This window comes from Sebastes umbrosus, chromosome 11 (assembly GCF_015220745.1).
Source record: "Sebastes umbrosus isolate fSebUmb1 chromosome 11, fSebUmb1.pri, whole genome shotgun sequence".
NCBI classification, from domain to species: Eukaryota; Metazoa; Chordata; class Actinopteri; order Perciformes; family Sebastidae; genus Sebastes; species Sebastes umbrosus.
Window position 1 is genome coordinate 26,847,269 of NC_051279.1, and position 16,990 is coordinate 26,864,258.

A 16,990-nucleotide genomic window follows, 5' to 3' on the forward strand; every position below is an offset into this window, starting at 1 on the left:
GGCTGTAGTGATGGGAATTCAGGCTCTTTTTAGTGAGCCAGATCATTTGGCTCAGCTCACCAAGAAGAGCCGGCTCTTTCGGCTCCTAAACAGTTCTTCGCTTTACCACTTATGCCTTTTATAATTCAGCCAGATTTAGCGCTGATTTGACCTATGATTAGTATGTGTGCGCATATATCACTTCAATTATTCAATATAATTATACTAAACCTTATAATTTCCTGAATACCATAATTTTACATGCTGCTTCGTTTCCGACTGTGACTCATCTTGTCTGCTATTCGCGCATCACACTCCTCTCTCTTTCTCTCTCCTCTCCCTCCTGCTCTGTACCTGTAGACCACCCGCACCCCCACCCCTCCCTGCCTGATGGTATGATCCTTGTCTGTCATCACCTGACTGGTCGCAAGGACGTCATTAACACCACAACAGTCAGTGCATGGAGTGCCCGTGGCCCGGAGAAGATCATCCTATCAGTCTGCCTTGAATTCATTTGTTTTTTTTTTAAAACGACTCTCGGATGGGAGCCGGCTCTTGTCTTCACTTGAAAGAGCCGGCTCAAAGAGCCGACTCGTTCGCGAGGAAGAACCATCTGCCGTAGGTAGGTGAATTAGCATTATTTAATGTTTAAATGTAACGTTTGTAGAGTTGAACTGTATTGTTTTTCACCAGTAAGGTTACATTAGGTAGGTAAGGTCACTTTGTCTACAAAGCTAGTTACGTTAACTAAGTTGTAACGTTATTGAAATAGCTTTGCCGTTAATGACCGTTAATAACCGTTAATGACGTAGCAGCGTAAGCTAGCTAATCGTTACCGTGGAGCTACACGTGCTCACCGGTAAATGAATTAACCAAACTCTCTCTCTAATTGACTCTAGCTTTAACATTAGTGGTAACGTTACAGCATTATGACACCACTGCAGCTCATCTAATGTGCATGTGTGTCTCCAGTATAACAGTGCGCCGGTGGTGCAGCTCTCTGAAGGCATGATGCCCAGAACCTGCTGCTGCTGGAGGAAACACACACACACACACACACACCAGAGTACACACACACTGAGCTTCTGCTTGTATCTTCAGTTATGTTCTTTATATTATCTAATGCAAAGGTCAGCAACCTGCGGCTCTTCAGCCCCTCTCTGGTGGCTCCCTGTGGATTTATAAAATAAATAGTGGAAATCAATGACTGTTTTTTTGTTTACATTTTCATTTTTATTTATCATTGTTGTAGGTCTAGTATCAGGGTCACATTGAGGAAAAATAATGTAATAATAATATGAGAATAATAGTCGTAATATGAGAATAAAGTCATAATAATAGTAGTAGTAATTGTACGTGTTATTTTCTCTTCTTCTCGTAAAGTTATGACTTTATTCTTGTTATGTTACAACTTTTTCTCTTAAGGTTGCAACTTTATTCAGGTAATATTACGACTTTTTTTCTCGTAAAGTTATGACTTTATTCTCGTAATATTATGCCTTTTTCTCTTAAGGTTGCAACTTTATTCAGGTAATATTACGAGTTTTTGTCTCGTAAAGTTATGACTTTATTCTCGTAATATTATGCCTTTTTCTCGTAAAGTTATGACTTTATTCTCGTAATATTACAACTTTTTCTCTTAAGGTTGCAACTTTATTCAGGTAATATTACGACTTTTTTTCTCGTAAAGTTATGACTTTATTCTTGTTATGTTACGAGTTTTTGTCTCGTAAAGTTATGACTTTATTCTTGTTATGTTACGAGTTTTTGTCTCGTAAAGTTATGACTTTATTCTCGTAATATTATGCCTTTTTCTCGTAAAGTTATGACTTTATTCTCGTAATATTATGCCTTTTTCTCGTAAAGTTATGACTTTATTCTCGTAATATTATGCCTTTTTCTCGTAAAGTTATGACTTTATTCTCGTAATATTATGCCTTTTTCTCGTAAAGTTATGACTTTATTCTCGTAATATTACAACTTTTTCTCTTAAGGTTGCAACTTTATTCAGGTAATATTACGACTTTTTTTCTCGTAAAGTTATGACTTTATTCTTGTTATGTTACGAGTTTTTGTCTCGTAAAGTTATGACTTTATTCTTGTTATGTTACGAGTTTTTGTCTCGTAAAGTTATGACTTTATTCTCGTAATATTATGCCTTTTTCTCGTAAAGTTATGACTTTATTCTCGTAATATTATGCCTTTTTCTCGTAAAGTTATGACTTTATTCTCGTAATATTATGCCTTTTTCTCGTAAAGTTATGACTTTATTCTCGTAATATTATGCCTTTTTCTCTTAAGGTTGCAACTTTATTCAGGTAATATTACGAGTTTTTGTCTCGTAAAGTTATGACTTTATTCTCGTAATATTATGCCTTTTTCTCGTAAAGTTATGACTTTATTCTCGTAATATTACAACTTTTTCTCTTAAGGTTGCAACTTTATTCAGGTAATATTACGACTTTTTTTCTCGTAAAGTTATGACTTTATTCTCGTAATATTATGCCTTTTTCTCTTAAGGTTGCAACTTTATTCAGGTAATATTACGAGTTTTTGTCTCGTAAAGTTATGACTTTATTCTCGTAATATTATGCCTTTTTCTCGTAAAGTTATGACTTTATTCTCGTAATATTACAACTTTTTCTCTTAAGGTTGCAACTTTATTCAGGTAATATTACGACTTTTTTTCTCGTAAAGTTATGACTTTATTCTTGTTATGTTACGAGTTTTTGTCTCGTAAAGTTATGACTTTATTCTCGTAATATTATGCCTTTTTCTCGTAAAGTTATGACTTTATTCTCGTAATATTATGCCTTTTTCTCGTAAAGTTATGACTTTATTCTCGTAATATTATGCCTTTTTCTCGTAAAGTTATGACTTTATTCTCGTAATATTATGCCTTTTTCTCGTAAAGTTATGACTTTATTCTCGTAATATTATGCCTTTTTCTCGTAAAGTTATGACTTTATTCTCGTAATATTACAACTTTTTCTCTTAAGGTTGCAACTTTATTCAGGTAATATTACGACTTTTTTTCTCGTAAAGTTATGACTTTATTCTTGTTATGTTACGAGTTTTTGTCTCGTAAAGTTATGACTTTATTCTTGTTATGTTACGAGTTTTTGTCTCGTAAAGTTATGACTTTATTCTCGTAATATTATGCCTTTTTCTCGTAAAGTTATGACTTTATTCTCGTAATATTATGCCTTTTTCTCGTAAAGTTATGACTTTATTCTCGTAATATTATGCCTTTTTCTCGTAAAGTTATGACTTTATTCTCGTAATATTATGCCTTTTTCTCTTAAGGTTGCAACTTTATTCAGGTAATATTACGAGTTTTTGTCTCGTAAAGTTATGACTTTATTCTCGTAATATTATGCCTTTTTCTCGTAAAGTTATGACTTTATTCTCGTAATATTACAACTTTTTCTCTTAAGGTTGCAACTTTATTCAGGTAATATTACGACTTTTTTTCTCGTAAAGTTATGACTTTATTCTTGTTATGTTACGAGTTTTTGTCTCGTAAAGTTATGACTTTATTCTCGTAATATTATGCCTTTTTCTCGTAAAGTTATGACTTTATTCTCGTAATATTATGCCTTTTTCTCGTAAAGTTATGACTTTATTCTCGTAATATTATGCCTTTTTCTCGTAAAGTTATGACTTTATTCAGGTAATATTACGAGTTTTTGTCTCGTAAAGTTATGACTTTATTCTCGTAATATTATGCCTTTTTCTCATAAAGTTATGACTTTATTCTCGTAATATTATGCCTTTTTCTCGTAAAGTTATGACTTTATTCTCGTAATATTATGCCTTTTTCTCTTAAGGTTGCAACTTTATTCAGGTAATTTAACGAGTTTTTGTCTCGTAAAGTTATGACTTTATTCTCGTAATATTATGCCTTTTTCTCGTAAAGTTATGACTTTATTCTCGTAATATTATGCCTTTTTCTCGTAAAGTTATGACTTTATTCTCGTAATATTATGCCTTTTTCTCGTAAAGTTATGACTTTATTCTCGTAATATTATGCCTTTTTCTCTTAAGGTTGCAACTTTATTCAGGTAATATTACGAGTTTTTGTCTCGTAAAGTTATGACTTTATTCTCGTAATATTATGCCTTTTTCTCGTAAAGTTATGACTTTATTCTCGTAATATTACAACTTTTTCTCTTAAGGTTGCAACTTTATTCAGGTAATATTACGACTTTTTTTCTCGTAAAGTTATGACTTTATTCTTGTTATGTTACGAGTTTTTGTCTCGTAAAGTTATGACTTTATTCTTGTAATATTATGCCTTTTTCTCGTAAAGTTATGACTTTATTCTCGTAATATTATGCCTTTTTCTCTTAAGGTTGCAACTTTATTCAGGTAATGTTACGAGTTTTTGTCTCGTAAAGTTATGACTTTATTCTCGTAATATTATGCCTTTTTCTCGTAAAGTTATGACTTTATTCTTGTTATGTTACGAGTTTTTGTCTCGTAAAGTTATGACTTTATTCTCGTAATATTATGCCTTTTTCTCGTAAAGTTATGACTTTATTCTCGTAATATTATGACTTTTTAACGTAAAGTTATGACTTTATTCTCGTTATATCACGACTTTTTTTCTCGTTAAATTAAAACTTTATTCTCATAATATTATGACTTTTTCTCGTAAAGTTGTAACTTTATTCCTGAAATCTCAATATTTTTTTCCCCCTCAATGTGGCCCCATACCTCACTGCAAATGTTTTGCGCCTCCAGACAGATTTTTTTTTTTTTTTTTTGCCTAAAATGGCTCTTTTGATAGTAAAGGTTGCTGACCCCTGATCTTATGTATCTCTGTGTCTCTTTATCTGTGTAGGAATGAAGAGCTGGTGTAACGGGATTCCTGCAGATGTTTACGCTCCTTTTAACTCTGCTGCTCCTCCATCGTACAACTACAAGTCAAAGTAAGTGAGATCTGGCCAGCTTTGGTCAAAATGTACTTTTCTTTTTTGTGATTGGCTCATGATCTGTGTGGCAGTGGGCACCAACTCATGAATCAAACCACATTCGCCTTATATTTAATTTCTTGCAGCTGTTGTTTGATTTGTCTATCAAGATGCTAGCTTGAATATTATGATACTCTTTTTTACAATCTATATGTAGAATACAGCACAGACAAGGATGCATTTCACACATGTATTGTATTATTGTGCTTACTTTGATGTTCCCTATTACCATAGAAAGAGAAAGCATGAAGACCAACAGGATGATCGTCCATACTGTATATGAAGAAGTTGCCAAATGCCTTCGTGCTGTTCATGAAGGAGCAGAGGCCAAATGTTGTGGCCAAACTGAACATCAGCGGAAGTGCTGCGATAAATACCATGCTGGGACAGAGGGTAAGTGGGTTTGCTCTGTGAGACAGCCCCCTCATTTGCATAATGAGGCAGAAATGCATAAAGAAATGTATAAAGAAAAGAATACAGAAATAAATAAGTTTGGGGAAATAAATCAAGGGTGAAATTCAAAGGGAAAACCATGCAGAAATGAATAAATGCATAAATAAATAAATACATTTAAAAATAAATATAAAATAAATGTAAAAATAAATAAATACATTTAAAACATTTATAAAAATAAATACTTAAATAAATAAAAGGGAAAATTAAACAGAAGAGTAAATGAATAAGAGAGTTACTGTATTACAAAGATAAATAACTAAAGAAGCAAATTAAAACAGAAATATCAATTTATGTCACATTTTATCAATTCATTAATGAATACATTAATTTTTGATATTATTTTTGCTATTTATAATGACATATTTATTTATTTATTGAGTCATTTATTTTTGTTCCTGTTTATTCGACCTGTAGTTGTATGTCGGTGTGTGTGACAGTGTGTTGTCAACTGTCCACAGTGGAAGTCGCTGTCGAAAGAGGAGCAAGCCAAATATTATGAAGGGGCAGACAAAGAGCGACAGCTCCACTCACAGCGACACCCCGACTGGTCATCCAGCAACACTTACGTATGTACACTCTGCTGACACAGAGTACAACTCATACACGTTAACACCACTACACTAGAGCTTATGAAACAAAGTCACTGAAAGGAGTTTTTATCAGCTCATGTAAGATGGAAAATCTAATGTGTTTGTATTCATGTAGGGAAAAAAGAGACAGAGGGAGAGGAGCAAGACGCCCCAAAAGGCTGAAGGTAAGACAATATTTCTGTGGATCACAGCGTGTTTTCAAGAGATATGGGATTAAAACTCGATGCCGTGACCACATGGGATCATATTGTAATATGTTAGACTGCTGAAGACCCGACTGAGGGTGGAATACACTTATTATCAGATGATGGACAATGTGCAGGCAGTAAGGCGCATACGGGCTCGGAATAAAATTTACGTCACAAGTACGTACACATACAAAAATGTGACTCTTTGCATCTCTCTCAATGTACTCACACAGGAATAGAAATAACAGCTAGTAGGAACAAGGACAACAAAGCTGGACAAATAGAGGTAAAGGATAGACAGGACAGTTAACAACAAGTATTTTGAGAAAAAAATAGGTCTATATATAAATATTAGAACTGTGCCCATAACAACGGTCTGTTAAATAAAGCAACGGTCTGCTATAAAGAAATAACAGACCGTAGATAGTAGTGATTGACCAATCGGAATCGAGTATTCAACAAAGCCGTGTAATAAATATATATTAAAAGCACCAAAAGCCAACAATAAAATAAGAAATAAAACATCTTTATACAAGTGAAGGGTTCTGGAAGTTGTAAACATTACAAATAGTGCAAAGAAATACATTTTGAATGGATATACATGGACTGGATGATTATGTACATGTAAAGATGTCTATATACTATATGTACAGCGTATAGGATTTATATTGACAGTGACAGATGATATGTACATATTAGGGCTGTCAAAGTTAACGCGAGAATAACATGTTAACGCATATTTGTTTTAACGCCACTAATTTCTTTACTCCTTTTTTTACTCCTCATCTCCTCACCTCTCCTCTCTTTATAAAAACAAATGCAGATAGGGGGAAATTACAATTAAAAACAAATAAAGATAAATAAGAGAATAAAGGTAAACATATGAGTAATCAATCTGTGTCATTCTGATAATAACATTAAAGAAATGGATTTATTATTTATTTATGAGAGGGGTCATACATACCTCTCCTCTCCTGTCTTTAAAAGAAAACAAATACAGAAAAAAGGAAATAATAATCAAAAACTCCAAATTTGTGAAAAGATGATCTGAACTTCACGAACTGCGGTAATGTCATTAGATAAATTGATGCTTTCCTTTTTGTAAAAAAGAAAAGAAAATATGTGTTGAAAAACTGTTGCCTGTAGGTGGCGGTGTTATTGTATTTTTGAAATCACTTTTGAAAGCACCAAAACCTCCTGAAAGGAATCACCCACATGTGGTCATGTTAGTACTAAACATTGATCGTATCCAGGCTCCAGAACACAACACCACTCTTATACATCCACCTACACCCACCCCCGTTATTTGTACTTCAGAAACATTTCAACCGAATTGTTTTGCATCTCATGGGAAGTCTTAGAACAAGTTTCTCTGTGTACAGTGACAGTTCAAATCTAAACTATTCAATTAAGAATGCTGTGTCATGATAAAACAGGAAGTTAACAGTTTGATATGACATAGGGGCTACTGTCTTTTTGTACAAGATCCATTGATGTCCTCAGTGCCTTCCTTTCTATAATTACAACCTAAAGTGCAAAACTAGAGAGCATCAAATCACATCCTTCAAGATACATTTCTGACTCAAACCTGTCTGAAAACAATGTCAAGCTATGCAAGTGTGTACGCAAAGACACCTGAAGTTATGGTTTGTGGAGAAATGGAGAATGAAAGGAGTGGAAAGATGTTCTACGATTAATTGCATGATTGTCAATGTTAATCGTGATTAATCACGAATTACAAACAAAATAATTAGGGCTGTCAATCAATTAAAATATTATTCGCAAATTAATCAAATTTTTTGTCAGTTCAAAATGTACCTTTGAAGGGAGATTTGTCAAGTATTTAATATTCTAAACAACATAGGAGTGGGCAAATATGCGGCTTTATGCAAATGTATGTATATATTTATTTTTAGAAATTAATTAACAACACAAAACAGTAACAAATATTTTCCAGAATCCCTCATAGGTACTGCATTTAGCATAAAAAATATGCTCAAATCATAACATGGCAAACTTCAGCCCAACAGGGAACAACAGCTGTCAGTGTGTCAGTGTTCGCACTTGACTATGAATTGCCCAAAACGGCATGTGATTATCATAAAGTGGGCATGTCTGTAAAGGGGAGACTCGTGGGTACCCATAGAACACATTTTCATTCACATATGTTGAGGTCAGAGGTCAAAGGACCCCTTTGAAAATGGCCATGACAGTTTATCCTCGCCAAAATTTAGCACAAGTTTGGAGCTAGTATGACATGGTTGGTACCAATGGATTCATTAGGTTTTCTAGTTTCGTATCTTCGCTCTAGCTTTAAGTCCACTACAGCCTCTGAAAGATGGATTGTGTTAATGTGTTAGAGAAATTAGTGCCGTCAAAACGAATGTGCTGTTATCGCGTTATTATCGCGTTAACTTTGACAGCCCTAGAAACGATGTGATAGCACAAAGCTCGGCTGATCGTGCTCATCTTGACCTTTCTGCCGCCTCGCCGCCGACTCACTCATTCCTAATGTTCAGGGCCACTGTCCCACTGCACAATCAGCTGCTTCATCTGACTCTGCTGACCTCCGACCCCTCACCCTGACCCCCCCGGCCACGCGACCCCTACGGCTCTCACTGTATGACATTTCAGCTGAATAAAAGATCCACTTAACAGGACGCTCTGTGTGCAGAGAGCACGTCCAATTAAGTATTCAAGTGCGTGCATGTACAGTACATATGTGTGCTCACTTGTACCGCATCATTCCATTCAGTTACACTGCACAGGCTTCATGGAAGACAGAGGGAGGATATTTCCAAACCACAGAGAGGCAGATAGAGAAGATATTTCCCCGACACACAGTGAAAGCTTTGTTTCCTGGCAGCATTCCTTTGGCTTTACACTACTGTACATTATCAGCAGTTTGGAACCATACCAGCAAACTGTGCCATCATTCACACTCATTTATATTGTACTGTAGTTAGAGTTGTAAGCATGGACATCTAAACTGCTGTATTATCTGACATGTTCTGTAAAATCTATAGCTTAGAGGGAAAACACTTGTCCTGACAGGCCCCTTTTTATTCCCAAGGCTGTGCTGAGTGTGTGAGGAGACCCAGAAATCTTTAACCTGCGAGACATACATCAAACACGTCTTTGTCAACACCGCTGCCGTTATATAACCGTCTTGTTGCAGGATCCACAGCTGGTCAGGGCCAGTTTCATTTGAATGTGCAGACACCCCCACCTTAAACCTACAAGAGCGTGAGTCACAGTCAGAGATAACAAATGGGGCCGTGTTTCACAAACGCATATTTGCACCATTATCAGACACTGAAGTCTGTGGGGGTAAAGATAAGTTAATGCTTCGATAGGTCTGGGGAAACCCCAGCCAACACGGTTTACAAGCATGACAGTTCACACACTCTTTTTGTTCAGCTGTCGCCACTCTCCTTTTTCATTTCGATTGTGTTTCTGCCGTCCCACTCTTTTAGCAATGTCTCCGCCTTTCTGTCATGTATTCTTACGCTGTGCTGAATCCGTCTGAACCGGCGATGAAACAGATCTAAAAGTACATTTACTCAAGTTGAGTACAATTCTGAGATACCTGTAGTATGTCCATATTTCAGTGTATATCCAACTTTACTAACGTGCGATCAGCTAATAAAATATGATGCACCGTTAAAGATTAAACTAACAAACAAATTGGTTCAAACTAGTGCCACATTAAAGGGGACATCATGCTCATTTTCAGGTTCAAACTTGTTTTTTTGGGTTTCTACTAGAACATGTTAACATGCTTTAATGTTCAAAAAACACATTATTTTTCTATGCTGTCTGTTGGAATTAGAGCTGTCAAAGTTAACGCGACAATTCCACTTTAACAAATTAGTTTTAACGCCACTAATTTCTTTAATGCATTTAACGCATCAGTTTTAAAGCTAGAGTGAAGATACTGGCACCAATAGAGCATAGAAAAGCTAAGGAATCCATTGGTACCAACCATGTCATTCTAGCTTGTTGTGAAGTAAGCTAAATAACGCTCCAAACTTGCGCTACATTTTGGCAAAGAAAAACAGGCATGGTCATTTTCCAAGGTCGTCCCTTGACCTCTGACCTCAGGATATGTGACTGAAAATGGGTTAATGGGTAATGTCTATGGGTGCCCACGAGTCTCCCCTTTACAGACATGCCCACTTTATGATAATCACATGCAGTTTGGGGCAAGTCATAGTCAAGTCAGCACACTGACACACTGACAGCTGTTGTTGCCTGTTGGGCTGCAGTTTGCCATTTTTTGTTTGATTTGTATTTTTTTATGCTAAATGCAGTACCTGTGAGGGTTTCTGGACAATATTTGTCATTGTTTTGTGTTGTTAATTGATTTCCAATAATAAATATATACATACATTTGCATAAAGCAGCATATTTGTCCACTACCATGTTGATAAGAGTATTAAATACTTGACAAATCTCCCTTTAAGGAACATTTTGAACAGATAAAAAATGGGCGATTCATTTGCAATTAATTGTGATTAAATATCTAAATACTACTTCAACTGATTTGAACTATTACAGTATGTAGATATTTTATATGTTTTATTTGTTTATCTTTATTTATTTAGTAAAGCTCTGGAGCAAATTTTGCCACCAGTTTCTTAGTGAAGCAACAGTACTAGTTGACAATATCCACCATAATGCTCTCAACTTGTACAGGAATTTGAACCAGTTTTCTGCCCTGTTCTGTCATCTCAGCCTAACCTCAGACATGGTGGAAAGATCTCCTGTGAAATGGGCAAGGGGAAATATTTGGAGTGGATCTTTACATGATGGGAACAGTATTATGTTTTCAATTGTGCCAAGATGAAAGCCAGATGTCCAGGATGGGCTGGAATCAGAAGAGAAGGCTAAACCACTCTAGCCTCTGGGCTAAACTTAAGCCACAGTTGCATGGATGTCTGTATGTCAGTGATGATGTTCTCACAGAGGAGACCACAAACCAGAAGGACGAGGATACAGAAAGACAGCACAGATGTTAAGAGATGGAGGAAAGAAAGAGTAACCAGTCAATTTGGAACTATAGTGTCATGACTCCCGGGGGGTGACTCGAGAGATATGGGTCCTGATTTGAGGTCTGTGACATGAAAGTGTTTGAAATCCTTACTGATTTACTGAATATCCAACAACACTACTGAGTCATGAAACACAAAGCACCAATATATTCCATGTAAAAAACAACCTCTCATACGCTGGAGAGCATCACAGCGACAAAGAAATAACAACAATACTCAGCACCATGGAATTTGCTCCGGTGTGAGTGATGTCATTAGTTTAAACAACTGTCAGACCGCTGTTGTGTTGTGGACAAGAAACATGATGAGCCGTGTGTGAGTGCACATTCATGTGGGGCACTGCGGGAGGGTTAACCGAGGCATAATTCCACCGTTTTAATGAAAACCAGGGAACCGCAGTAGGATTGAATTTGGATGCAGTTGTGATGGCATTAAAGTGGCAGTAGGCAGAACGTTTTTGGCATCATTGGGCAAAAATTCCACAATAACCTTTCAGCATATTGTAATTCAAGTGTTCTGAGAGAAAACTAGACTTCTGCACCTCCTCATGGCTCTGTTTTAAGGCTTTAAAATACCTAGCCCGTGATGGGAGACTTAGGCCAACCACAGGTAATTTCAGAGACCTGTGTTTCGGCTGGTGGGCGGTGCTTTCCTCAACAGATCTCAACATGGCTGCCGGGTCACAAACCTTATCATTTTACAGCTAAACAGTACACTACCAGATGTTTGAGGAGAGAAATAGGCATTACAGTAATTTATATTCATATTTGATCAGCGCTACCTAGTTTGACCGTTTGATCAAAGTTTGTGAGTGATTGACAGCTGCTCAGAGACGGCAAGGCTCCAGCTCGGCTCTGATTGGTTGTTTTCCTCCGGTCTGTGAAATCTTGCAGATACCATTAGGAGCACCGGAGGACACAGAGGTACATGATTTTTTTCAGATTACCTGTCACATGCAGTAGGTCAGTAGTCAGAATATAGTGACCATTTTTATAAAAATAACTTTTTTTTAATCATATTTGCTCCATTTCTACCCACTGCAGCTTTAAATAGACTGACATGACTGAGTGATGGCCATGTCAGTTTTATAACATGCTATAGGCTTTCATTCGTTGACAAATAACTACATGAGGAATTTGTAGTGAACACTGCAGCACACGCCATCATTTTTTACAGTTTGTACAGATAAAAAAAACTGTGCAATTAATTTGCGATTAACTATTTAAATCGATTGACAGCTCTGAAAAATGAGTCAACATTGACTTGCTTTCAAACAGAATGCGAACAGCGGTCTTCTGGGTGAAAGTCAGTGCTTGTTTGACCCAACCATCCACCCCTACCTCCTCCCTAAGCGGACTTTCTTGCTCTTTATACTACGTCAGTTGCTCTGGCCATGTAATAGGGGTGGGGATGGGTTTACGTCGGAGTTAGTTAAAAGCTCGGTGCGTCTCATACAGATGCTAAAGGGTGCCTCGGTGGTCCACTGACCAAGCGTCGGTATTTGACGAGTTGGGAGTAAGAACGGGTTACAACAGATTCTCTATCACTGTGCCTTTCAAACCAACCCAACATTACATCACAAGCCGTTATCTTGTGACCTCTGGAATTTTATAATTACCTATCAATTGCATCTTCCTCCCGTCTACCCATCACACTCCGTGGAGTATTATCTAATAGAGCAGAAATAACTTTGGAAAATACTGTAAAATCCTAGTGAAGACCTACCACAGTGGAGCCCCACTGCTAGAGCCCAGCGAGGGCTGTGGAACAACAATGATCTCAGTGTTGGTCTGGTCCAGGGTGGAGGCCTCAAGTTGCTCTCTGGCAAACAGATGCTGCTCTGCACAGCAGGTTCATTTAAGGCCTCCCTCATGTTTAACTGGTCGAGGATGATACTGAAATGGGACCCCCTGTCTGTGGGTGTCTCTTTCACATGCTCTTTCTCTTTCCATCTCCATCCCTTCATACCGTACCTCTGTTAATCATTTCTGCTTTGTATACTGTTTCTATTTGTTCTTGTTGGTCCGCTGTGAAGAGAAAAAAAGTCGTAGGAATTTGCAGCATGAATCTCCCTGGCCTCCCTCCTGGTCCCTACATTTTGGAATCTTTCACTTGCCCCATGTGCGTCTTAAAAGATAATTAAAGCTGGAGAGCTGGACTCGCTTTTCCCAGACAGATGTATTTTTCGCTGCCATGTCTGGAGAGTGTTTTGGATCGGATCTCTTTTTCTCTCTCTTTCTCTCTCTCTCTCTCTCTCTCTGGCTTCCTCTCGTTCTCTCACTCCTCTTCGTTTCCACTCTTTCTCTCCAGATATGTTCGCGAGCCCAGACGTTGGTCTGAGGGCCCAGATTTGGTCGCCATGGGGACATGCCTAACAACAGGCGTAAACAGACATGAGGAGGAGAACGAGGGAGATGAGGGCGAGATGGAAAAATGAACAGAGGTTAAAGGGCAAGTGGAAAGGACCAAGGGGGCAACGCAGAGAGGGAGTTTGACATCAAAGTGGTCCTGGAGTGAAGGGGCTGAATGGATTAGACTCAACTCTGGTGGGCTGAACAAAGAGATCATTAAAGATGGAACCATGGAAGAGAAGAGTACTGTATGTACTGTACATGTGCTGCTCCACTGCACCAGAGCAAGAATTTAAGAAACTCTGCAGTGCTGATGCAGAATGGCAGGAAATAGTTTGACACATTATACCCTAACTGCATGCTTTAAAACAAGCCTTGATGTTAAAAAGAGAGTAAATATTTGCAATTTAAAATCCCAACTGTCCACACAGGATTACATACACCCTACCAGCATTTTGGGGACGGACAAAAACCTACATTTTTAACCAACCCGTTCTCATTCCCAACTCTTCAAATACCGCATTAAAAAGACATTTCCACCATGAATTGATGCAGAAACATTCACCAGAATGCAGGAAATGAAGTGTTAAATGCTCAAAATTTCCTGGAGGAAAATTAATATGTGCCCCCACCAATGTTGAAATGATACCTAAGCCCTTGGAGTGATCAGACCTGAGCTGATATAGACAACCAAATCCCAAATAAAGTTCTTAAATATCAGTTTTGATGAAGACTTTGCACAGAGATTACAGCTCTGCTGATGTTCTGTCCGCAGACAGCTGAACTTCACTTGAACTGAAGAGTCAACCATAATGTCATCAAGGTCCTGCCTCTAATAACGGGCTGCGAGTAGAGGTTCTAGTGGTCTGTGTGTTTGTCTAAAGAGGACACCCAGACAGTTCTGTGAGGCAGACAACACATGTGGAGAGCAGGACGATGACAGCAGGATGAGTAAAGCCACAACATACTCGTACAGTCTATACAACAGCTGTCTGTTGATTTAAAGAACAAGACAGGAAAACCTAATGAGACTACGCTATGTGGGTGTATGTGTACATGCAGCCTTGTCGCACAGCAGTTTGCGAAATAGTCACGAAATTGAATGTATTGATTTGTGTTTATAGACACAAATTGTTGTGATGGTCAGCATGAAATAAATTTGTATGTAAACCAAGTAATTGTAAAGAGTGGCGAACGCTGTGTAGGGAGGGGGTTGGTGTGGATGGGTGGGTCAAAAAACACAGGATTTTCGCCCAGTAGACCGGCGTTCGTGTGCCATGTGAAGTGTTGATTTATTTGTTGTAAGTTACGGCACTTCCGAAGTTATTTTAACCCAAACCATGATCTTTTACTAAAGCTATCTAAGTAGTTTTTGTCACGTAACTTCCGTACTGAAGTTACGGCACTTCCGGTGTTATTTAAACCCCAAAACGCAATCTTTTCCTAAGCCTAACAAAGTAGTTTGTTGCCTAAGCCTAACTAAGTCGATCTTTTCCTAAACCTAACTAAGTAGTTTGTTGCCTAAGCCTAACTAAGTCGATCTTTTCCTAAACCTAACTAAGTAGTTTGTTGCCTAAGCCTAACTAAGTCAATCTTTTCCTAAGCCTATCTAAGTAGTTTTATTTTGAAAAGACTTGAGTGGACATTCGTAGGAAAACACACTAAAAATATGTTGTTGAAAGTCATGCTGAGTGGAAAAAGGGAAATTTGTGTCTACAGTATGTACACAAATCAGATAGATTCAATTTCGTGACTATTCCACAAACTGCTGTGAAGCTGTGTTGTGTGCTCCTGGATTGTAGTTGTCAGTTATTAATCAGTCTGAACTAATCCAACCACAGACACAACACAGTAAGTAGTAAAGCAGCAGGTGCAGATGAGTAAGTGAGTACTCCTGTCTACTCTTCTGTCTATCAAGAGACAGAATTCTGCGGAATGGATGTAAGTACTTACTGTACGCACTTTTGATCTCTTCCAACCACTCAGGGACACTTTGTTCTGAGAAAACCTCAGAATTTAAACTATCTTTGGGAAGAGATCATTGCTCCTTTAGGGATTCTTTTCCTTGCCTGAAAACTTGCATGTGTGTGTGTGAGTGTCTGCTTCTGGATTGCGATTGGTAATCATTAATCGAAGACATCTGCTATGCTAATACGTTCAGTACCTCGACATTAGTACTGTCACATGCTCTGTTTGAGTGTATGTATGTGTGGTGTTGTATTCAGAGCCTTCACTAGTTGTAAAGTAAAGTAAAAGTAGCAGTATCATGTGGTGGTGAAGTAAAAACCCTGCATTAAAAATGACTTAAAGATGTACAGTGTAAGATCAAACCCAACTGAGTAGTTTTGGTGCCTAAACCCTGTAGGGGCTTGTGCAGGCACACTTATCGCTCATGTTGCTGGAATGGCCCTATCTAGAGCCAGTTGTTGTCAGATAGGTCATTTGAAGAATAAAAGAGCCAGAGTGTCTGTGTACGTGGGAAAGTGAGTGGTGAAGCAAGAGAGAGAGAGAGAGAGAGAGAGTGAGTGAACAAGTGAGCTAGCAGAGCAGAAGAGAGTTAGTTTAGCTCTGACAATATCAAGCGAATGTACAGTGGAAGTGGCAGTTTGTGCAGAAATGAATGCTGCAGCTCCTCAAAACCAACAGAGGTTGGAGTGACAGGGGTTAACTCCAGAGCGAGTAACGTTATGAACTCTGGCCCGAGCAGGAAAAGTTAACAGTGTTTTGGTTTGTTTGGTTAGTTTAGAAACATGGCGGCCAGCTCCGTGAAGAGAACCCGCTCCCTATGTAGATATAGAGTGGTGCAGGGATGACGTATTTGTGTAGGCCAACCAGGAAGTTAGCATCGCCCTGGTTCCCTTCACAAAAAGCCAATGGGATTGTTCCATTGGGTTTTGGATTATTGCAAAAGATTAGCTCTGTGGAAAACAAACGTTTATGATACTTACACGTTTTGTTCAGCAAGATAATCTCCACAAATGAACACCACTTTTATGATTTTTGAATGATGAATGGTAAATGGACTTGCATTTATATAGTGCCTTTCTAGTCTTCCGACCACTCAAAGCGCTTTACACTACATGTCAGCATTCACCCATTCACACACATTCATACACTGATGGCAGAGGATCCGATTGATCAGCGACCCGCTCTACCTCTGAGCCACAGTCATCCCCCAAAGTGTAAATGCAAGCGCCAGAAGTAAAAAGCTAACATAAGGCTATAAACAAACTACACCACGGTCGCATGAGAGTGAGTATACACAACAAGGCTCTAATGTATTTAGCCACTTGTTAGCAACCAGCGTTTTTTTAAGACCTAAATTCTTCAAAATTCAGAGTGGGATATGTAGTGATATTTTTTTATATTGTAGATGTAAAACTTCTAGCGAAACTA

At 37.8% G+C, this 16,990-nt stretch overlaps 1 protein-coding gene across 4 annotated transcripts in view; it reads left to right on the forward strand.

Moving 5' to 3' along the window:
- Positions 1-328: 328 nt before the first annotated feature.
- Positions 329-16,990, forward strand: part of LOC119496431 (lymphoid enhancer-binding factor 1-like) — a 31,144-nt gene continuing 14,482 nt past the window's right edge. Inside the window, exons 1-5 of one of the 4 annotated variants that reach the window (XM_037783729.1) lie at positions 329-605; positions 4,826-4,917; positions 5,190-5,348; positions 5,870-5,977; positions 6,117-6,165. In XM_037783729.1, the coding sequence (XP_037639657.1) occupies positions 5,235-5,348; positions 5,870-5,977; positions 6,117-6,165 (271 nt within the window). In that variant the 5' untranslated portion in view covers positions 329-605; positions 4,826-4,917; positions 5,190-5,234. Of the gene's footprint in view, positions 606-4,703; positions 4,918-5,189; positions 5,349-5,869; positions 5,978-6,116; positions 6,166-16,990 lie in introns of those variants that run through there. The other 3 variants (XM_037783727.1, XM_037783728.1, XR_005208700.1) reach the window with 3 other exon arrangements.